Raw genomic sequence first — 23,816 nt, forward strand, 5'->3', positions numbered from 1 at the left:
AAAGGATAAATTAGTTTTAGCCCAACTATTCATTCCAGCACCTTTTCTTTTCTTTTTTTTTCTTTTTTTTTTTTTTAACTGGAACATATTGATATATTTTGCAAATGATGCTTTATTAACTTTTCCAGCATATATTGGAAGGTCAGAGACTCTTTATAATACAGCTGCTTAAAATGGAACTCTGGTTCAGCCATACCAGCACAAAGACCTCTAGTTTTTAAAGAAAACCCCAGACGTACATAGCATACAAATTTGACACGTTGTACAGCCACAGCAGAAAACCCTTTTAACATTCAATGTCCAGTTTAACAACCACTGCTATTCTTCAAATACATTTCCATTACTATTGATCACAACTGCAAAACTCATTCAAACTAGTCCCACTTAAGTCCGGCACTTACCACTACCTAGTCTTAGGAGCAGTACATCCTGAAGCCTCCTGTTCAAGTCTCTGAGCTCTTTCATTTCTGAAACGAGTGCCCCATACTCCTTTAGCTTCTTTGCCTGTTGCACAAGCTGTCTCCGCGTTCTCTCAAGCTCCTGTTGAATGTGTCTCATTTCTTCCTGCTGCTGCTGGTAACTCCTCAGCAATTCCTCATAGAGAATCCGAGGAACTACGGCATCGTCCATATTGTTCATGCCTTCTGTAGCCTCCATAAAAGCCTCCTCAGGGCTGGAAGTATTACTGAGACTCATCCCGTTCTGTTTTTCAAGGCGAGCAACAACTGCTTCAATGCTTTTGTGTGTACCTTCACTTTGTTTCCTCCCATCTTGTCTCTGCACGTTACAATAAAAAACAAATTAATTAGGAGAGCAGTAAGACATAATAAAATCAAAATTCTACAGTCTTGGGAACTACTAATATTCTTGTTCTCCAAAAAAACTAAGACAAATCCAGTCTGCAAAAATATTTTGCCTAACAGTTTCTTATGGATAAAACATAAAGCATAACTAACATGCAACTGTAGCTCAGCTAAATGCAGGTACAAACTTCTGAGGCAGTTACAGTCCTTCCTGCATTTGTGCAACACTTACAAAGGCAGTGTATATAGGTCACTTGATTCCGTATCACTAATTTCTTTTTTAAAAAGTGAATCTAGATCTCTTTTTCTTTAAAGTTTACCCTGAACATTCAGATTTCTGACAACAACTGATTTTCTGATAAGAAGGAGAAAGAATCAACTGTGTGCTCCATTTGTCACCTGTGACGACATCAGAGGTGAAAGCAGCATAGGCACAAAGCTGTTCTGTGAACTGAGGGCTTGTCCTTCCCACACTTTGGGAGACAAAACTTTCTCTCACTATCCCTACAGCACGTTCACACAACTGCCTGATGCAAGTGACTGAGTTAACACTATCAGCAAACACTGAAAGGGATTTGAAAACACTGAAGCTGGAGACAGAATATATCATCCAGCCTCATCTTCCTTATCAACTGATTCCTTCTATATTAGTTTTGCATTGCAGAGGCTTCAGGGCCTGGGAATTTTCAGTGGAATTTTACCTTCAGTCATCTGCACAAACCCTACAAATTAAATCACACCACTTTCCTGGGGCCTGGGTAGTGGGATTAATATGTGACAGTACAGGTAAAGTCACTAAGTTTTACTGGCCAAATAAGAAAACGCATTTGAACTTCCAAGCAACTGCAAGGAAAGCAAATGCAACTCACAGATTAGAGGTGAGAAGCTGATGCTATCAAATTCCCATACCACAATATCCATGAGTAATGTGGCAGAAAAGAAAATTATTTGATGTTACACCTGCTCCATTCATGTTCTAAAAAATAATTTAACAATTAAAAAAAAAAGCTGGCCCATCACAAGGAAATGCACTAATATCACTCCTGCAGCTGCAAAACACATGAAGCCACAGAGCAATATCTCATTCTGAAGGCTTGCAGACTTTTAAAAAAATAATTTCATATCAAAAAATAAATACATTTCCATATTGGGTTTCTGGTGTTTGAACCTAAAAAGGCAGTTACAATGGAGTGATACAGTCCTGTCAATTCTTCTTCTCAGTCACTGCTGTAGATGGGCAGTCTCAGAGCACCCCTCCCAATTCCAAACAAGCAGTGAGCAATATGTCACAAGTGCCACCACAAACAGCTGGCACAGTTAAGTACTGGTGACTTCTAAAGCATTCTGGGCCAAAGTGGAAGAGCATTGTTGCACCAGTCTCAGATGGCAGTTACACTGTGCAGACAGTATACACAGGAAAACGTTTCATTGCACTTAAATCAGGTTTTGAAAACCCATACCCCACCCCCACGCACAATGTGACCCAATTTCACCAAACACACTATTTTAAGGGGATCAAAAGCAAGCCTGGAATTCTTAAGCTAGGATGTTTGTATATGCCCCAAGCACTTGCAAGGATTAAAAAAAAGGAGAGAAAAAAACAAAACCAGAAAGACTTCAGTACCTTACTGTGTCTAAGCTCCACATCTTCTTCCCCATAATCTGTAACCTCCCCAGCTTCTTCTATGTGATTGAGAGAGAGTTTGGGGATTTTAATTTTCTTCTGCATCACACTGTTCTCAAGGTCAGTTTTGTCCTCTAAAATGTATATTAAAAATAAGGTTTTGTTACATTAATCAGTGTTCTTACTTTGAAATACTACACAACTTAGGCAAGACCAGTTACAAAAACCCAACCTCCCATGCTCCAATCCCCTCATAATACCATGATCAAATTAGCCCGTGGTGTAAATCCACTGATGCTTACTGGCAATTCTAAAGTTTCAACTGGGGATCAGTCTGGCCCAACACACAAATAAATATTGAAAAATGCCAAGCTAAATTCAAGCGATCAAAAGTGTTGATGAGTGGCTTGTACTATCACCAAAGTAAGAGTTGAAGAGGCTGTAAATAAAACTTCCTAAAAATCATCTGTATTGTTTTAAATTATGTTTATCAATGGTATTTTCATATTCATAATCCACTGCAGTTCAAATTCTTATTAGGGTTAAAGTGAAAATAAACTTGGTAATTCATCCCATACTCTAACCATCATCTGTCAGCAGCACAGATCTATTTGCACACATGGCAGATTCTGCTGTTCTGCAAAGTTCTGCAGGGCTAGAAAATGGAATGTTTTTGGAGAGCTTCAAAGTGCATTACACAGAAGTTGCATAAGAACCAAATCTGTAACAAAATTACTACACAACCCTATTTCATTAATTAATGGTATTCATCCTTTTCCTTTGGCAAAGCCATTAAATATTTATATGAATTTTTGCATCTCATGAAAACATTGAAGTAAAATATTTTCAAGTTTTTCACATTTTGACAGATTTCAAAATTAGGTATTTAAAAATATTAATCTGAAAACACATTCAAAATATTTTAATATTCCTGAAAAGGTAGAGAGGAGACAGTGAACCAAGAGTACAGTCTCCCAAAAATGTGCCTGTGGTAAGTAAAATTCTTGCAGAGCAGACAAGGTCTGAAAAGATTCACCTGTTCCTGACAGTGTCAAGGAGAGATGCATTTAAACTGTCAGTACACTGAGAGCTTATGAACAGGAAAACATTTTGAGTCTTCTTATCCACCTGCAAATTGTATTCTGCTAAGTGTCCCATGAATATTTTTGGAAGTGCCAAGGAGGAAGGCCCCCGTGAGTGCTTAGTTACATCGACTTTTGCTTTCTCAAATTAGCATCTCTCCACAGGACCTCAAAATGGTTCGTGTTGACAGTGTAGGAAAGGGAAACAAAGGTAAATCACTGTTTAATGAGGAGCAAGGCATTCATTAGAAATGAATTACACAGATGAATGCAATTCATTTTGTTACAGATAGAAATGGATCTCTTGTAGGCAAATGGTGATATTACAGCCCAAGGCTATGTAAAAAGAATAGGCAAAGAACATGCAGAATGAGACATTAGACAACCTGAAATGAAACGCAGATGGTAGCAATAAATACTAAGACAGATGCAAAAAGAAACAGATAAACAACAAAAAACAGCTAGGCTTATTTTAGATCATTCTCCATTCCCCAGAGCATTGTGGATGCTTATCCCAGTAAAACAAAAAGGCAATCCAACTGTTTCAGTTTTGAAAAATAAAGCCCTATGTTTTTATATATCTGGAAAATGTAGGTTCATCAGAAACGTGAGATAAGCCAATTCTAATGCCAGAGAGATGAGAAGAAAATAAGGGAGCCCTTCCCAAGAAAACAAATAATACAAACTTCCAGACTAAAGGATAGACTGATGGGTATTGGTATTTTCTTGGAATTTAAGAACAGATTAATCCACATTGAAAAGAGCAAAAAAAGAAAACCAACAACGCTTTCTGTGTTCATGGATTTTGGGATACTGGATAGACTGAGGAATCCTTTGCTAAAATACATTCTTTCAGTTCCTTGGAGGAAGAACAGCACATGGATATTGCAGAGCAGTTTCTCTAGACTGCTTTGCCAAATCATCCTCCATAGGACATGCAGATGACCTCCTTCTTCATTTAAAGAATTCAGATCAGCTTCTGTCCTCTGAAATAACCCTTGTCCTCACAACAAGATGGACACAATCCATTACTTGACACAGCTAACAAATTTGTCTGCTGACAGCTCATTGAGGTCACCTGAAGCCACAACCCCACACCAACTGGAGAGGGACACAAGCCATCCTCCCCATGGCAGGGAAAAGTGACCCTTGAAACAATGAAGGACAGGGGTCACAGAGGAGTAAGTGCCTGTGCAGACTACAGAAGCCAGTAAATACTTTCCAGTGAATAAACCAACAATTAAAACAAAAACAGTTTGGAAGAACAGTAATATTTATCTTTGATTTTGGCTTTTAAAGTCAATTCATAAAGGTTAATAACACTTCTATGCACTTAACGATGAAAATTAAAGAAAATACTTGGTTTGAGGTCAAAGAAAACAAATGCAAATTATCTGAATTCTACATTCTCTTCACTCTCTACTCAATTTCAGTTTGCCTGTGAAATTTATGTTTTCAAAACTTCACTGCTTTTGAAGTTTGTTTATATATCTCCTTACAAATGGTTAGTTTGTACATTGCTGGCATGTAACTATCAACACAGTTTTCCTTCTGTTCATTTGACTTTTTGGTTTTACTGCTTATCTGTACATGAGCCAACAAGATGAAGAAAGGAACTGTTCTCTCCACACACAAAATTTGAAGAAACAATGAGTTTATATAAGTTCAAGCTCAGGAACTTTCAATGTTGTCAGTAAGTAAATAAATGTTCCTCTGCCTTCCAATAACAATACATATAATATTTTTTTACATATGCTCTGGTCTTTGAAAGCTTATTTATACCTAATACAATCCATCCAGTGTGTTGAATATGAAAAGGCCTTTTGTTCTTTTTCTTTTTTTTAAAGTGCATTTCTAACCTCTGTTGTCTTCAGCATTAGCTGCAGATAGAGCCAGAAAAATCTCATTCTGAATTTGAGATTAATGCTGGAGTTCTGGCTCTTGTTCTGTAATATTACTGGAATTTGGGAAGGGGTGGGAAAGAGAGTGGAGACTGGGGGAAGGGTAGGGGAAACATGAACATACATTTACAGCAGTTCTCCTTAGGATTCTCTGAGAAAGGTACAAAAGAAGAATCCAGCAAAAGACAACACACCTGTGATTTTGAGCCAGAAGAAAACCAGGACAGGTACCAAATATATGGACAAGCTGCAATTCAGTGCCTGAGGCTACAGAAGAGACAGAAGGGCAGCCTAAAATCATTGCAGCTCAGAGCCTCATTTTGTAAGGACCCAAATCATTTTTCTGGACTTTGTTCCCAGTCATTTAAACCTTGCTAGAAGTTAAAAATTACACCTTCCCCTAGGTGGCTATGATCAGCTTGTTATAAAGTTTTGTCTATTGTTTTCCCTAGATATGCAATGAGTGGTTCAGTGATATCAATTACTGAGAACTAGCACTTAACATACTTAATTAGGCACTCATAACAAAATGTGTGGGGTGGAATGCACAATACAAGAATGGATTCCCTCTGTTCTTTAGGAAGGGACAATTCTGACAGACATATGTAAATTAGGAAAAATTGCTTTTGTTCACAGAGAACCTAGTATTCTGTGATTCAAGATAAAGAGTAAAGCATGCTGGAACAATTGTATTCCCAGAAAAGGTCAGACTTGGAGAGATCTTGGCAGTCAACTCCTCACAGTACTGAAGTGCAGGGCTCAAGAGCCAGGGCACGTGACAGTGTCTCTCCCCATCCAGGCTTCTCCCGAAGCTGAAGGGGCAGTCAGAAAAAAGTGAACTGCTGAGGAATTTCAGAGTGCCTGGGAACACATTTGGCCTCAGCAGTGCTCAAAGAAAAGCCAAAAAAGCAACCCTGCATTAGGAAACCTCTATCAACTAGCAAAGGATAAACTGTTCTTGGAATGCTCTCTTCAATGAGGCCCTCATTTCAGAGTCAGGATGGGTGGATCCAAAAGGTAACAGCTTCAAGTCTAGAAGGGAAGAGAACCGAGGCAGAGAAAGCGACTTTAACAGGGAAGGGAGTTGGTTAAATCCAAGGAGAAATATGTTAGTGCTCTAAAACTGAAAACCCTATTGTGGGATGTAAAATAAAACTATAAAAATCTCAAAGCCTCCTTAAAGCATTCCTTACTTTCTAATTTAGAAATAAGGACTGAGCAAACGAATCCCTTCAAAAAGAAGTTCAAATGCTGGTTTTTTTCCATCTTTGGAATAAAAGCTGGAAAAAATAAAGGAAGGGAGTTCTGCACTTCAAATGGATGAGGGATGGCAGGTCTGGTATCAGTCCAAAGAAGGGGCTTGGCAATGCTATAAATCTTACAGTAATAAAATGAAAGAACCTTGAACAGAATTCGTCCTTCCCCTAAGCCTTCAAAAAAATTCCACTCCTTGTGAAAAATGATATGCTGACAGATGAAAAAACTTACCATCAGCCTTCCCATTTCCAGGCATGTACCCAGCACATATGGATAACACCTGCACAAGATTCCCCACACTGCTGCACTGAACTGGTTTGCTACTGATTCAGCCAGGTTGCTTCTACTGAGAAGGTGAGATCACCTGCCTGGGCAGGCTGTGCACTGCTTACAGATCAGGAAAAGCAAAAGATGCTTAGGAACCAAAGCAAAGATCCCATAACCAAAGGTTATGTGGTGCTTTAAAGCAAACACACCAAGCACAACAGGGCATGGATTCCTAAGTGCCACTTAAAACACAAATAAACAATATTCAGTACTGCTGTGACTGGGAAGGAAAACAGCATGATAATAATAATTTTTAAAAAAGCCACCTAGGTTATTCAAAGCTGGAAAAAAAAGAACTATAAATTACTTTCTTAGCTAATTTAATGCAAACATTAAAGGAGAACTTGAACAGGAAGAAGAGATGAGATTTCAGAAAATGTAATGATCCTGCAGGCTCAGAAGATATTCAGGATACAAAGCAAAAAGAAATGTGCTTCATATAAAACATGTCTGAGCTAGGAGTACACTAAATTACAACCACTACCAAAGGAGAAACTGAGAATGACAGTAACAAACACAGGCCAACAGACAGCAGCAGAAATGCAGAAGTTATTTGAAGAGGACAGGTGCCACCAAAATCAAGGCAGCTAAAAAAGGGAGAAGTATGCAAAAGAGGGGCCAACTAGCTGCTGGCATACCTAGTTGGATTCAGGATTTGGGTAGTAAAATTTACTATATTGTTTTGCTCTTTTCTTTTTTTTTTTTTTTTTCAGACTAGATGAGAACTTTCTTGTAAGGACAGAAAAAAAGATTCCCAAAATAAACACTGGGCACAGTGAAAGCGCTTCAGAAGTATATTTAGTTGGACAGAAAGGTAGAGCTGAGTGTAAGCAACAAAGTGGATGAGGAGTATGTGAGAGACAGGAAGATTTTGGGTTGGAAATGACAAACAAGATTATTCCTCCTCTTGACTCTAAATTCAAGGCAAATGGACAAAAATTGTAGGAAAATATGTTGGGACAGCCTAAGCATAAGCTGAAAAAGATTTCTGCTAAGGATGTCAGAAAGGGAAGCTGACAAAAAATGTGAGTGAGAAAAGCTAGCAATAAAAAGGCAGAGCTGAGAGATGCCATCATCTGGGCTTGTATCACTCCCAAAATTTTAAGAACTAAGTAGTTCTGCAGCACTTTGCCAGAAAGAGAAAATGACAGCAACACACAAATGAGTGACTGGAAGGTTGTCTTCAGAGCACAAAGAAGAGTAAGCAAAGAAGTCAGGGAAGAACAACACATCAAGCAGCACTGTGACAGGCAGGGCTGATAAGCACAGGAAGGTGAAGACATATACTTGAGGAACTGGCCCAAAAGGCTGCTAAATCTTGTGAAGTGAATTTCAATAAAGTCTAAAGAATAGGAAACAGGGTGAAAATAATTCTTAATCAAACTGGGGAAAGGCAAGATAGAAAGGTCTTAAACCACTGCTTGACAGGTTTAGAGATGATGGGTAAGAAGGATGATGTGCCAGGAGCCTGAACCAAGACTGCTCACTGATGATGGAGAGAAAGACACACCTGCTTCGTACAAAGGCACTAAAGAAGGGAGAGAAAGATTAAGGAGCCGAAATCCTACAGAAGCAGAGCACAGATTATATAAACCTCTTAAGTCCTCTCTGAAGTCCTAGATCAAGTCTGGCTTTTGCTCATTAATATTTAATACAGCAACACAAGTAAATGCACAGAGCATGGTTCCTGCTGCTGTTCTCACAAAACCCAAAACAAACTAAAACTAAAAAAACAACCTACCATGCCAGCTACTGAAGCAAATAATGTCAAGGTCTCTGAAATTTTTCTTCCAGTGGAACAGCTGAGATACCCAGCCTAATTCTGGTAGGATTGTGAGTTTTTGATATGGCCACCTATTTGTAGTCAAATTCTAATGCACATGAAGACATTAATGTATTTTGTAACATTCTCCTTTTGCACGTGCTCAGTTATCAGCAGATTGTTCAGATCTATAGTCTTGAGTATCAGCCCAGATACATCAGACCTCTATTGCAAGAAAAACTTACATGTATTTTCTTCCTTAATTTCCATTATTAAAATCTATTTCCATTATGAAATCTATTTCTCAGTTCAGAAATGAATACAAAGTCTCATCAAAAATAGTTAACCAAAGGCAACACAGCTCAAACTAATACAACTAAAAATAGTCCTTATTCTTTGTCATCAAAACTCTCCCTTTCATTTAACTTTTAGTGGTACTAGAACTTGGCTGTGGCACAAACACCTGGAACTGGACAATCAATTTAAGAAAGACTACTGACACTGCTGAAATAAAGGAAATCATGCTCTCTACAAGACTGAGGATGGTTTTAATCCTGAATCCGATATTTACTTAAATACTGAGCTTGAATAATTCAAACTTTTCATCTTACTGTCCCCATCTAGCCCACTGAAGTGCTGTACAGATTTGTTAATATTTGTACAATACTCTGCACATGTCAAACACAAAGGATTACAGCTATTGTGGAACAACTCTCTTAATCCTTTCTGAAAAAAGTACACTAATACAGCATTACCATTAAATTAAAAAGAAACCCTGAAAATAAGCAGGATGTGAAAATGCCACCCTTTAAATATTTCCTCTTCACCAACACATGAAACTCAACCATGGGCATTACTTTTCAAAAACTGGAACATGGTGAAGATTTTCCAAAAAATATTTATAACAAAAAGCTATGTATTTCTTTAGGAGTTCAAAAGTTCATTTAAAGAGATCATCAATCTCAATGACAGCTATAATTTATCGATCTGGTTGCTCTCACCAGTCCATCTGTATTAGACTGTGCAATTATATTAAGACTAAACCCTGTGATGATTTGATGATCACACAGGCCACAAAGCCATGGAGATGCTGTCCAGGAGCCGTCCAGCAGGTAAAACAGAGAGCACTCCAGGAAGCCTCCACAACATCTCTACCCAAGGAATAAGCTCAATATGGAAATAGTGGGTAGGTTTACACATTTTTTCAGTTTCTATACAAAAATTACATGTGGTTCAGCCTCTACTATTTTTAAAGGAATTCTTTAAAATACACAAATAATTGACTGACCGGCAATTAGGCAATACACTGGAAAAAAATGTTTTACTGTTCAATTATGAGAACAAAAAACATTAAGTTACATTTTTCCCTCTCCACTCCCCTGCAAATTTTAGCATATTTTAATTAGTTTTAGTTACCATAGCTACCATAACCATACTATCTTTGAAGTCAATTTTATTAAAATCCTGAATTTCATGTTTTTACTGTATGCTAGCTGAGCTTATACAACATTTACAAGCATAACTGGTGTTAAGTGGTGCAACAGAGATACTAAGCCCACAAAAAACAACAATAGTGTAGGTCACCTGCATGTCCTTATGTTACCAAAAAAAAAATTAGATGATTTCTGGCTATTAAGGTGAAGCAAAAAGCAAATGTGACTGAGGAACAAGCAGGTCAATTGAGAAGGGTTAAAGACAAACAAACAAAAGAACGTATATTCAGAATAAGCAGGGTAATACAGGAAAGGAAGAAATTAAAGACAAGTGTAAAACCTTCTTGCACAGATAAATCCCAGGTTTTGAATTAATTTTTACAGGCATTTTAGCCTGCTGATGACATCACTACTCTCATAAGGGTTACTCCAAACCACTACTTAGAAGCTGCAGTTTTAAAAGTTCCAATTTTTTTTTTTTTTGCTGCTACCATTTAGCTTTGTGTCAATGTGCCATAATAAAGCTTCAACACTGAATAAACAGAAACAACACCAAAAAGACCCCACAAATTGTGCCTTTGTAGAACTCCTTCATATCTCAGATATGGTCCTACACTAGAATTTAGAAGAAGGGGAAAAAATCCTCCACCCTTCATTTTACATGAGTTAAAAATAAACCAGAAATGGATCAAATACAAAATGAGTGTGAAATTTAGCTTTAAATATTTTTCATGAATACTGCCATACTTGTGTTCAGGACTATATTTAGGAGTGTGAAGCAGATAGTTACTGCTATACAAAATGATTTGCTGAACCTCTGCATACAGCCAGCTCTTTTACCTGCTGAAAAGGTAAAAACACAGCAGTAGCACGTCAACTAAGGGTGACAAAGGCCATGTGTGTCAAATATCACAGGAAAAATTAAAAAAAAAATAATTGAAAAATAAAAATGTTATTGTGTGCAAGGTTACTTCAGCACTACCTAAACTGCTTGGCTTAGTTCCTTTCAGTGACTGGAGTGGGCCCTTGGCACAGTAAGACTGCACAGGAGGTGACACCACCATTAGGGACAGCTGGACTTGCTGCTCCAGGGCAGCAACACAAAAGCTCATCCCAAGTACTCCCAAACCAGCCCAGGAAAAAAAACTAAAGAGACTGTGAGGAACCACTGCCAGCACTGGGAGGTCTCCTACAATCTCTTCCTGGCACTTTTTTACTCAGGACAACCCTTGGGATCACCCGAGGAGCATCTGCAGGTGCTTTGTCGTTTTTCCTGGTGCCATTTCTCCCCAGGTCTCTGTCACACGTCATCCAAGCAATGTATCCCAGCAGGGGACAGGCCCAGAGATTCCTGGGAACAAAGAGTCAGCTTTTCCTACCACAATGGTTCATTCACCCTACTGACTGCTCTGGGAAAGGAAATGGGACATATGGAGCACGCAGGAACATGGGATGGAGCATGGGGACTGTGGCCACAGCCAGGACCTGCTTTATGTACTCCAGCTCCCCAAGCTGTCAGAATGATGCAAAGAGGAAAATCTATGGAGAAGCCCAAGACTACAGAAATACCAATAAAATCTTGGACTTAAATATTACACATCAAGATGACTTTGTGACCTAAATTTTGTATATTCTTCATAAAATCTAAAATCTCATATTGGAAATTTTACACATATTCCGGAATTTGACAAAGGGTCTTTCATCCATGAACTTTCCATAGCAAAGAAGCTTTGATATACACCAAGAAGTTGAAACACTCTCAACCCTACTCAAAACTCAGTCCTAGAATCATTTTAATTTAGATTTTTTCTATGAACAGAGATTTTACATCCTTCTGAAATACACAGTAACATCTCACCATGAGCTGCACAGGCTCTTAAAACTAAAAACCAAAAATCACACAAAATCACATTAAAAATTACATTTAAAAATCCATAAAAAACTGGAGCATGGCATTTTATAAAGAGGCAAGAAAGGATAGGGATGCACCAGGTATTAACACATTTGCTGTGGCAGCTAAGGAATTGCTGTGAGAATCTGATGGAGATGTTTGCTATGAGAGTGTGGGTGGCAAATGTTGAGGGCAGCACCTAGAGAACACAATTATTTACTGTAGTCAGGAATGAACACCTCCTAGTAGAAAACAGTCATTATTAACTTGTTAACAAACATAGCCTGAAGTAGAGAACTTTTAGAAGCCCCCTTTTAGAAACTCAATTCATTCCACCTAATATTCATCACTTAGAAAGGAAATAAAAAGCTCCCATGGAGTCATCTAAAGATCATGCTCCTCTAAGGTGCATATGCTCATAGATAACATTCTGCTAGTGACTATTAGACAAGTGTGGAAAAGCTGCAAGTGGCATATGTGTGTCAAGGAGAGGAACCAGAAAAAGCAGCTTTGGAGCATTTTGAGGAGAGGACAGAAAAGAAGAAAAAGGAAGGGTGTGGATGATCAGGAAGACAGACTCAAACTCTTCCTGAAAAGCTCTCTGCTATTTTTGTATTCTCAACAAGACAGACCAGCTAACGTCACCTCAAGAAACTGCTCTGTAGTCAAACTCCAGTCTGCTGAGTTCTATTTTCCATTCAAGAGGCAAGTAAAATTATTCCTTTATTAGTACACAGCATCAGCTGCTGGTAGCCAAACAGTGAGCTTGTTAAGGCAAGGGACATTCACTTTAATACACCTTCTGTGGCTGGAAAGTCTAGAACTGAGTCAGGACAACCTTTCTGGTTTGAGCACTAGTCTTTGGCTAACTTTTGAAAAAGTGGAAGGTTCTAAGGCCAACGCATCCCAGCAGTCTCAGCAGTACCCAGCCATGCACACAGGGACACAAGGAAGCCACAGCTGCTCCGAGTTCATCTACAGCTCTTCTCTAACATTGTCACGTACTGTTCGCCACAGAATAAAAGACAACAGCAACACACCAAGCCTCTCACAATTACCTGATGCTCTGAGCATGTCCATTCTTTATTTACTTCCTTCTTTATTTTTCCTTTTTAAACTTATGATGCCCTTACTGCAGTGCTCTCTGCTCTGCAGCAACAATATCTTTCACAACTGCACTGGCTTCCAACCATTGAACTCAGCACAAAGAATCAAAGAATTGCTTCTAGACTCTCTGAAAAGAGGACAATTGTTTTATGAACTCTTTACACAACCAAAGCTCCAATAAAGCTTTGCATTATGGGCATAAACATTAGGCCTGTGTGAATTCCTACATTACAAGGGTAGAAGTTTGAAAGGTATCTAAATTTCTTTAGATATAATAGGAAAGGAAAACTCATTTCAAAAGAAAAAAAAAACAATAATATGTGTCTTGTATCTGTGTTCTTTCTCTCCTTTTTTTCAAATTGCTAGAAAGGAAAAACAAATGGATCTGTTTCTCAAACTATGATTAATTTCCACTGCACGGACAGTGTTTGATCATGAAAATATATATGAAAAGGTAGAACTTTGCTTACTTCAGCAGCTTTATGAGCAAGAACATTAGTCACCACTCAAACTGTAAAAGAACACTTTGCAGGCTCAAAAAAACCCATTTTCCCCTCTTATTCTTTTTTGTTGTTTGTTTAATTTAATATCTGTAGCATAACTTTGATCCTGAAAACTCTTCCTATTGGGGATTTCTTGGACCAAAGCAGTAAACTTTTGAAGTCAATGATGCATGGTTTGTGCAGTTAGGGGCTCCTTCCAAAAAAATTCAAAATCAACTATGTATATTTTAAATATAAAAGCAGGTTTATACACATTATTTACCTTATTACTAAGATAGGCTGGAAACCATTAGAATTAAAAGTTCTGTACTGGCATGAGAAACATTATTGCAGACTTGCAAAATTATTTTTAACTAAATAAGCAGTTTGCATTACATTACACTTGCAATGTTTGCCATACAAACTTGTCATAATCTGCGTTGGTCACTATAAAGCAAGAATTGTGCTATGATGTCTTCATGGAAGACCAAGTTTTCTCTCCAAGATTTTTAACCACAATAAAACACCAATATTAATATTTTGGGGAGAATATTAATATTAATTAACTTTAGAAATTAAATTAATACTAACTTTAGAAGTAAGTGATGCTTTGTATACAACTTCTGTTGAATTCACCCAAGGTATTCTTACATGGCAGAGGGTGGAAAGAAGCACAGAAGTAAAGACTCATTTGGTGTTCAGGTGAGACTTTTTCCAAGAATGCAAAACACAGATCTAGTCAAAGTATATTGAGATGTGACAGCTGTAATAAAGACAGCTGCGTGTTTCCTTGTGTTCCTGGCTCTACAGGAGAATTTCCTGTAGAAATTAGAATCTCTGGAGAGCAATTAGTGCAAATCACTAACACAGGTAACAAGTCCTCTTCTCTGGAGGAAACAGCATATATTGGTTTGTTCTGGTTCAAGAGACATGAAACAAAGAGAAATTGTACAGAAAAATTCAGGAAAGCACCTCTTGGGCAGACACAGGCTCTGCCTGGAACAAGGGAACTGGCAAAAATAAGCACTTGCTGCTGGAAAACTGAGGCAACCAGGTGGGCAAAAATGTGTGAGCAAAAGGTCTATTTCTAAGTATTTCTCTGGAGCACTTTAGCTATTTTGAGACAGAGAGAGGAACTGAAAGGGCACTGCTGCTGCAGTTCCCCACTGGGACAGAGGAAGGTGAAGTCCAGTGAGATGCTGCCATTGGGAAGAGGCCGTGCAAACCCCAGGCACTGAGATTGTTGTCTTCCATGGATCTGACAGGGAACCTGCAAGAAACACTTCACATACACTCCTCTGCCACAGACAGGACAGACAAAACATGGGCTGGCACAGGACAACAAAAACTTAGGAGAATCCACTCCTCTGCTAGATGACCTAACTAGTTCCCCTAAACTTCTGAAGTTGCAAATGCTCAGAAACTGGAAAAGCTCTGCAGGGCCAAATTAAAGTTTGGCTATTCCTGGCTCTTTTTAGGTATCTGCTCATGTCCAATATTAGAAACAGGATGATGGCTAAAGTCACGGGCCAAGCCAGGGACAGACTGGGCCACCACCAGGTTAACTGGCTTAGGAACTGTTAATGTTCAAACATAAAATTAGAAAATTACCAGTTTTAGGTGACTTTAACACCAAGTTACTCTGTTTAGACACCAGACTCAGCACTGCCTTCTAAGAGCTCAATACTAAACAAAAGAGTTTTTTAAGCCCATTCCATATTCAGGGAAACAGACATAACCAGTACTTTGCCCAAAGTGGAAAAGTCAGGATAAGAACCCAGTGTCCTCTCTGCCACCCAGACTGACATTTCAACTGGTCATAAAAGCCTATTGGGCAAGTCCACACTAACCAGCAATTTGCTACAACCACCAAACTTCCTTCCCATGTCAACTATGACTATGGTAGCGAGGAAACTACACAAAGTCTTCAAGGAGACACTGCCAAAGAGTGACTGTCTGGGGGCAATGTCCCATCAGTACTATCTCACCCGGGCTCAACATCTTCAAATGGCCAAGAAACGGGGTTATTTCCTAGTATGCCCTTTAATTGGTCCTCTTAGCTCGGAGACATTTGTTATATTTAAACATGTAACAAACCAAATGTAGCAAGCCCACGCTTAACAAGGGCAGTACCTGGAGGTCTGGTTCCACTATTGCCTTCCAATTTCTGAAGTCACTTAAACTAACAAAGCGGACATAAAACAGCACCCCTCAAATCTGGCAACAACTGCAAAGGTACACAAATGACCCCATGCACTATAAATAAGCCGTGGACGAAAACCTAAACTTTTCTTTTTTTTTTTTTTTTTTTGTAAGTTTCCACCGTTCCCCCCTCCCCGGGTACCGCGGAGGGGATCACGGGGGTCGCGGGTATGTTGCAAACCGACCCTTGGGCCCCTTCCCCGGGCCCGGGACCGCTCGGAGCTGCCCCTCCCCACCCCCGGCCCCGCGCCCCCCGCCCGCCCCGGGCCGCCCCCTCCCCTCCCCTGCCGCCCTCCCTCAGCGGGGAGGGGGCGGCATCGCCCCCGCGGCCCGGCCCGCCCTCACCTGCCAGCGCCAGGATCTGGGCCTTGTGCAGCAGCAGGCGGTCGCCCCACTCGCCGGGGCTCTCGTCGTCCTCGTCCGCCGCCTCCTCGGGGTTGCGGTACACGGTGTAGACCTTCTGGTTGTCGAAGTCCTGCTGGGAGGTGGGGCTGAAGTCCCGCACGCGGGACACGGGCAGCGCGTAGCACACGTTGTCCTCCAGGAACCGCACGAACGCGTACATGGTGCGGGGCGGCCGCGCGGCTCCGCGCCCGCCGCCGTATTGTTCCTGCGGCCGCCTCTGCGCTCGGCTGAGCGGGCCTGGCCGCGCCGCCCGCCGGGCCCCAGACGGCGCCGGCCAGGCGCGAGCAAGCCAGCGCGGAGCGACGCGAGCGGGGCGGGCCCGGGCGGGGGGAGCGGGAGCGGCCGCGGCCCCGCTCGGTGCCCACCGGCGGCAGCAGCAGCGCCCCGCCCGCCGCCCCGCACGGCCCCGGGCTGGCCCACGACCTCGCCGCCCTGCGTGCCGCTACCCTGCGGGCCACGCTGCCCGCCCTGCCCCGCCACCTGCGCCGGGGACACGCATCCCGGCTCCCACATCCCCACCCTCGGCCGTGGCCGGAGCCCGGCGGGCGCTCGTGCTCCAGCTCGGCCCCGGTAAAGGCCTCGGGGAGCTCTTGTGCCCCCAGGTTGGAAACTCCGTACACGTGTACCGCAGAAATAGGCTTTGTGCCAGAGGATCGCGGAGTGGCTTGTGTTGGAAGAGACCATAGAGATCATCTCGTTCTAACCCTGCTGCCACGGGCAGGGACAGCTTCCACTGGACCAGGCTGCTCCGAGCCCCATCCATCCTGGCCTTGAACACTGCCAGGAATGGGGCATCCATGACTTCCCTGGACAACCTGTACCAGGGCCTCACCACCCTGGCCACCCTAAAGAATTTTTTCCTGATAGCCCATTTAAACCTGCACTCTTTCAATTTGAAGCGGTTGCCCCTTGTCCTGTCACTACGTGCTCTTGTAATAAGTTTCTCCTCATCTTTCATCATAAGTTCCTTTCAGGTGCTGCAGGGCCACAATGAGGTCACCCTGAAGCCTTCTCCGGGCTGAACAATCCCGATTCTCTCAGTCTTTCCTCCTTGGAGAGGTGCTCCGTCACTGATGAACGTGGTGATCACCTTTGGAGGGGATCAGAGGGGTGACACACAATGGGATTTATTCCGAGGGCCGGGGCAGAGCCAGCGAGTGCAGGGAAAAGGGGCAGGAGGAGAGTGGATCCTTCCTGGCCAGATAACACCTCTGCTCATCTGCCACTTGGCAACAGCATTCGAGCATCAGCTTTTACATGAAGGTCCTTTTGGTAATGCAGAACCACCTGCACTCCATTATTCCATGCCTTGAGGGGTTGCTGGAAGAGCACAAAGCTTCCCCATCCTGCCCCAAAAGAGCACCGAGAGCTGAGAAATGTTGTGCAAGTGTGTCAGGACTAGGGTTAGAGACGGCACAGGTTCCCCAACTTTTGGAGACCCTTAGATACTGAGTATGGAAGTCTTGAGCTTCATGTACGAAAAGGGTAATGTGGCAACATTGCTAATGGTTTGGAGCAAACTCGTACTGCTGTTTCTAATCTGTTTCTGAGGTCTGTCTTACCCAACCAGACTTGGGAACAATCACATGGGGAGAACTATTTAATGTAAAAATAGAAAAAAAAAAATAAAAAATAAATGGAATCACAGAATGAGTGCGAGAGGGGCATCACCAGTTTTTTGTTTGCAAAACACCAACACAAAGCAAAACCAAAATATATCGTCTTTGCGGGTTTTCATATTCCTAGGCATTTCCAGTACTATCTGTGCCCGTTGCACTGAGGAAAACCACACTGAACTCGTTTTTCCTGGTTATCTTTTATAGACTTCCTCCTACATGGGGACAGACCACAAGCTGGAAAACATGGAGTTCAGTTTTGACTGAGCACTGGCACAGGTTCCCAGCGAGCTTGTGGAGTTTCCATCATTGGAAGTAACTCAAAAGCACCTGGATGTGGTCTTGGGCAACCCCTTGAGTAGGGGCTGGATTAGGTGAGCTCCTGAGGCTTCTTCCAACATCGACCATTCTGTGACAGTGACAGAAATTTTTTAGTTGTGCCCAGCAGAAATCTCTGTTGTAATGTCTTGGAGTGATGTTACGATGCTTGTATCCCCAGTCATCTGTTCTATTTATGCTGGATATGAAGTTCTGCACCTTTAACACTGGTTCTGACAGCAAAAGGGGGAAAGAGGAAGCGCACAGTTTTGTTTTCAGGAATGGCGCTCACTGCCCCGCAGGCTGCTCCGGACTGTGGTGTCTGCAGCACGGACAGACAGCGGGACAGAGCTCTCCTTTGCTTTTAGTTAGTTTTTAGCTAGCTGAGGCTGAGAAGTTCCTTGAACTGGTTTGTTTTTTTTTTTTTTTTTCCTTTTTTCTTAAATCTGTTCAAATGTTCTCTGGACTGAAAACCCAAAAAAAACCCGGGAGCTCACGCCTGTGGCCCACCAGGGCCTGGCCCTCAGCCCTTTCCAGAGCTGGAGGGACTGATGAGAGACTGAGCAAGCTGAGCTATGTCCCATAAAAAAGACTTTTCTAGATTTGCCATCTCTTCAAACAATAAGAAGTTTTATTGTTTAACATTATTCAATGTCTGTTAAATGAACAGTATTTTCCACTCTTCTCCAAAAAAATTTGTTCCTGAACCAGTTAAAAAAAAAGAGCCACTTAAATTTATTTTCTAGAAAAATCCCATTCAGAAATTTTCTCCCAAATTTTCCCTAAACCAAGACACTTACACAGCACATGAAAACATAAGGAATCCATACAGGTGTAGTTAAGCCAATGTAAGTATTTCACCAACAAGCTGTAAACTTCCCATACAGTAATGGCAGCTTTATTATTTTAGCAATTACAGAGTTTTGCAAATACTCCAGTTTAAGATTGGGGATTTAAATGGCAGTACTTTATGTTAACAATAAAGTATTGCCAGACTGGTGTGTAATTACAGGCAAATATAAGTCTGCTACAAAGTATGGATGACAAATGTATTCTAGTAGCGAGTCTGCAAGGGAAATGAAATTCCAGCAAGGATTGTGTTGCTGATCAAACAATACCAGCTGCTGTAGCACTGCTGTCTCCTCTACCTCATGTTACAGTGGGGTACAGGGAGCTGCAGAGAGATGACAGGACAGGCTGATTGCTGGAATTACTCCATGGACACTGTTAAAATTATGTGAAGGACAATTTTGAACTACTAAGTTCAGTGGCCAGTGAGAGATTGGGTAGACAGCCTCCTGCCAGGATTGTATTCCCTCCACAGCTGAATTCTATTAGGGATGTGTAAGGCTGCTGTCCAGGGAAAGGCACTCAGAGCAATGGTAAAACTGGAAACAAAAGGAAACAAAGAGAAGGTCAGTACTCAAAAATTGGTTTGAGTTGGAAGGGGAGAGATCTCTTTGGATACCAAGGATGCCTGGGCAATTTGTCCCAATGTAAGAAAACCAAAAGGCTTTATTTGAAGGCAACTAGCACCATAGTGGGTTTTTTGGTTGGTTGGTTGGGGGTTTTGGGGGAAAGGAACACTCTAAACTGGTGTTTGCAATATTTTACATTTGAATATTCAATTACATCAAAGGCTGTAAAGATTTTTGTATCAGCAGCAAAAAAATAAAAGGTCTCAAATCCTTTAGGCAGGCTGTTTCACAGTTCTCCACTGAAGGACGTTTTTGGGAACAGATAAGGGTCGGGATGATAAATGCATGTTTACTCTTGGTCCCTTGCACACACGTTGAGCCAGAAGGCAATATAATGCTAAAGAATTAATAATGATCCCATGCATTTTTTTTCTTCTGCCTACAAGGAACAGTGTTAATTTCTGGCTTTAAAATCTATAAATAACCTGCACTGGTTAGCTGTGAAGCTGAGGAAAAATCCATTAAAGCAACGAATGAAACACAACTCACTTGTCACTCCTGTCTTTTGGACCTTTCCCATTTCTACTGATGGTTAGCCAGCTGCTTTAACACGGAGCGGAGCTTGAAGTTTAAAGGTGCAGAGCTATTTTAAAGGTGTAGATTTTAAAACTCATTGTTAAGGGAATTACTGGAACCTCACTGGATTTTAATCCTCGAGCCAGTCCAGCCTTTTGGAAACAGCACAGCCCTGCTGAGAAGTAAATTGTTGTACTTTCAAAATGCAAATGAAGCCTCGGCTTAGAAAGTAATACTGTCACTCCAAGAGTGGAGACACTGCAAAGCACAGTCCCAGACCTTGTGGGACTCCTGAGTGGCTCTTTCTTGGAACACTACTTATATTTTGCTAATTTTCTTGAAAAGTAAAAAAAGCATTCAAGCAAAAGCAGATGTCCACAACTTTCATGTGCACTCCGTGTTTTCACTTAAAGATACAAAATGAAAAACTAATAGTTCAGATAAAAGTTATGCAGGTGCTAAATCTCTTTTCACAGCAAAACATTAAAATTAGGCTCATCATTCACATTATTCGACATTTAGTACCAAATTCTCAAAGGACACCATATTGACTTTAAATCTGCTAAAGAGGAAATTCCTATTTTCTTTTACTGTTCCAGTGGAGGTGCTTCACTACTACCTGACTCTTCAGCAGTAACCATACATTGGACTACTACAAGGAATCCCCCCACATCAAATATGTGGTTTAGAAAACTATTGTTTTCTTGTGGATTTATTTGTCCTCCAAGTAGCACATTTCTTACACAGTTGTTTTCAAGCTGAAATATACCTTGAAGGAAAGACATATTCATGAGTTTTTGGGTAACACTGTATTGGGACAATGGCAGTAAAAGTCATGCAGGTTAAAGTACTCAGCTAACAGTGCACAAGAACTGAAGACTGTTCAAAGGTTTATGTATGTTCAGGCATACAATATACTCACAATCTGGCTAATTTTTATGAAGAATATGATCAGTAGAGTGGTCAGGAGATACCTCCATTCCATGGTTTGCATTTTATATCTTACAATGAAGTAAGTGCAAGACAAAGTAATTTCTATGTATAAATGAATTTTCCTCTGAACAAAGTCATGTACAGCTTCTAGGTGTTTTGAGAGAGAGCGTGGTTGGAAGGAGGGAATCCACTATCCAGATGGAGCCAGTTAAGAGTTCAAGAGGGTTGTTCCCTTTTATATTTTAAAATAAATTTTAGCTCTTGAGACACTATCACCACATTGTGCTTTCAGCATCATAGTGATTACATGTAACAATACAAACAAAAAATAAAAAGGTCCTGTTCCTGTGTTATCCTAGAAGATGGATAAGAAAATATTCATGTCCATATATAATTCTGAAGCACTCCATTACCAAGAGTAAGGGAACCTAGATTACACAGATAAATTCTGAAGATTTAATCTTTTGAAATCTATGGCCTTAAACCATCCTCGGTCCCAATTCCTCAGAGTGATCTAACGTTTCTCAGGGCTCTGGATAATACTCAATCATCTTTTACAGTAAATTCTCACACCCTCACAGAATATTCTTTCAAAGAAATTAAACCCAAGGAACACTTTAGGGGTCCATTCACATAGGAGACGCTTATTTCCCAGCTGGTGCATTCTGTATCATGAAAAGGTAATGATTAAGCCCAAGTGACCACGGGAGAAGGCTTTCTCACTGTTAATGACTGGCTGGAGAAACCAAGGACCAAAGAAAAAGCCAGATAGTCATTAACTGCTGAAAATTCCTGACCTAAAGGTCATTATTGCTATTATGAAATTGGAAAATGAAAAAGTAATTATTTTCTTTGGGTTTTTATATGTGTTAAAATATAAAATTCTGGTGTCTGTTGCTGTGGATACTGGTCTGTATGGTACTTATCTTTCCCATTCTGGCAGGCTATGCAATGGATGGATCTGGGATTGGCAACCCTTCAGGAACGTGTGCCAGACTGTATTTTCCTTCTCCAAATTACAGGTTAAACGTGCCCACAGAAAGTCAACGGGAACCAGGGGACGCTGCCAGTCGGCACCATCTCTCCTTGGTGAGAGCAGCAATTCCCCCACCCGCCCCCAGCCTTGTCTGGCAGCTGCAAATGCCCCCCAATCGTCATGGCTTTCAGCTCCTACCCTCATGTACACCATTCCAAATCTTGCTAGACACCGTCTTCTGCTCCCAGGCAAAATGCTGTTTTCCATGCTATAAACTCCTTTCCTGAGAGGAAAGTAGGGAAGGCTCTGTGTGAGCCGACTCGTGCACAGACTCACCTGTAAAACGCGTCCTTCAGGTGCCATTGCCACCTTCTGCAAAAACTGCTCTGGAGACGATATTGCTCTTGCAGCCCAAATGATCTTTATTGCTACTACCATCCACTGATGGCTTCAGCCTATATATTTTCACTCTAACTGGAAATTTTATTTGAGATTTGCCCTTTCCTGTTAAAAACCAGACTTTCCCCTGGCTTTTGACAGGTGTTTTACTAATATGACTCTAAAAGTAGCTTAACGTACATAGATTTTGCACCACCACAAGAATTTGATTCCTTCTGTACTTCAGATGAAAAAGTGACTTTCTTTTGGTAAAGACTAAAGTATTTTTGTAACCTCTGGGCTTCAGTGTAAAATACCATTGCTAGACACTGCCTGTGATTATCTTATGGTTTAGACAGATCCTGTAAGTAAGATGGTATTAATGACCCTTTTTCATAATATTTTCATTTTGGTTTTCTATTTACATGTCTGAACACCACTGTTCTGTCTTGAATGAGCATTTATATCTCATACTGACAGGGAAAATGATACTGCAGCCCTTTTCTGCAGAGACCTATTCTGCTTGAGAGGTTCACACAAGTAGTGTGGGATAGACACAGAAGGAAAGGAGGTCAGCTACTAAAAATGCAAGACCACAGTTTTTTCCAAAAAAGGTACCTCCACATACTCCCACTTCCCTTTAGAAATCTGATTTTAGCAAGAGTCTGGACAGGTTCCAGAGATGGTTCTTGCTGTTTTGGAAGGTTCAGCTGCAGGAATTGGATTGAGTGAAGGCAGATTCAAAACTGCTTAAAGATATGTTTTCACAACGCAGTGCTTTTTAATTTATACTCCTGTCATATTCCTTCTAATCCCTTTCAAGGCTGGTCATATTTCATTACAAAGTGAGTTTTTAGAAAAAGTTCCCAGGACTTACTGCTCACATCTCCCTACTTTAGAACATAGAGTTTTCTACTTCTAATGAAAGTCACAATCAGAGATGGACCAACACCTCTTCTGAAGAACATCAACTAATGTGAGCACATAAAATCCTCTTGTGGAAGGTGAAAGGGAGATAACAAAGCAGGAATAATCCTTGGAATATTTCAGAAAAGTGCCTTCCTCATCTGTGTATTGATAATAATCACGTTTAAATTAAAAGAACAGAAAATGAAAACTGAAACTGTTGGCAAGTGAAAGTGCTCCCTGATATAAAATCCTTTACTTTGCTCTCTGAACCTCTCCACTTTCAGTAAAACTAGAGATCTTTACCATTTATGAGTTACAAATGAAGCTGCATCTTCAGTTTTAACTCACCTAGGTAAGTTAAAAAAAACCAGCACACAACAAGCAAATGTGAACTGGAAGGAGTTGGACCCAACTCC

The 23,816-nt window shown here is 40.9% G+C and overlaps 1 protein-coding gene across 4 annotated transcripts in view; it reads right to left on the reverse strand.

The window, feature by feature from the left end:
- LOC102112919 (AGBL carboxypeptidase 4) overlaps positions 1-23,816 on the reverse strand; it is an 878,734-nt gene that overhangs the window by 332,514 nt on the left and 522,404 nt on the right. Inside the window, exons 1-3 of one of the 4 annotated variants that reach the window (XM_014250852.2) lie at positions 16,217-16,486; positions 2,428-2,561; positions 408-777 (exon numbers count right to left, since the gene is read on the reverse strand). The exons of 1 other annotated variant lie outside the window; for it this stretch is intronic. In XM_014250852.2, coding sequence (XP_014106327.1) covers positions 408-777; positions 2,428-2,561; positions 16,217-16,436 — 724 coding nt within the window. In that variant the 5' untranslated portion in view covers positions 16,437-16,486. Of the gene's footprint in view, positions 1-401; positions 778-2,427; positions 2,562-16,216; positions 16,487-23,816 lie in introns of those variants that run through there. 2 more of the 4 variants (XM_005521137.3, XM_088060383.1) reach the window with 2 other exon arrangements.

This window comes from Pseudopodoces humilis, chromosome 10 (assembly GCF_049639895.1).
Source record: "Pseudopodoces humilis isolate 2021_Gansu_Grassland_sample_001 chromosome 10, ASM4963989v1, whole genome shotgun sequence".
NCBI lineage: Eukaryota > Metazoa > Chordata > Aves > Passeriformes > Paridae > Pseudopodoces > Pseudopodoces humilis.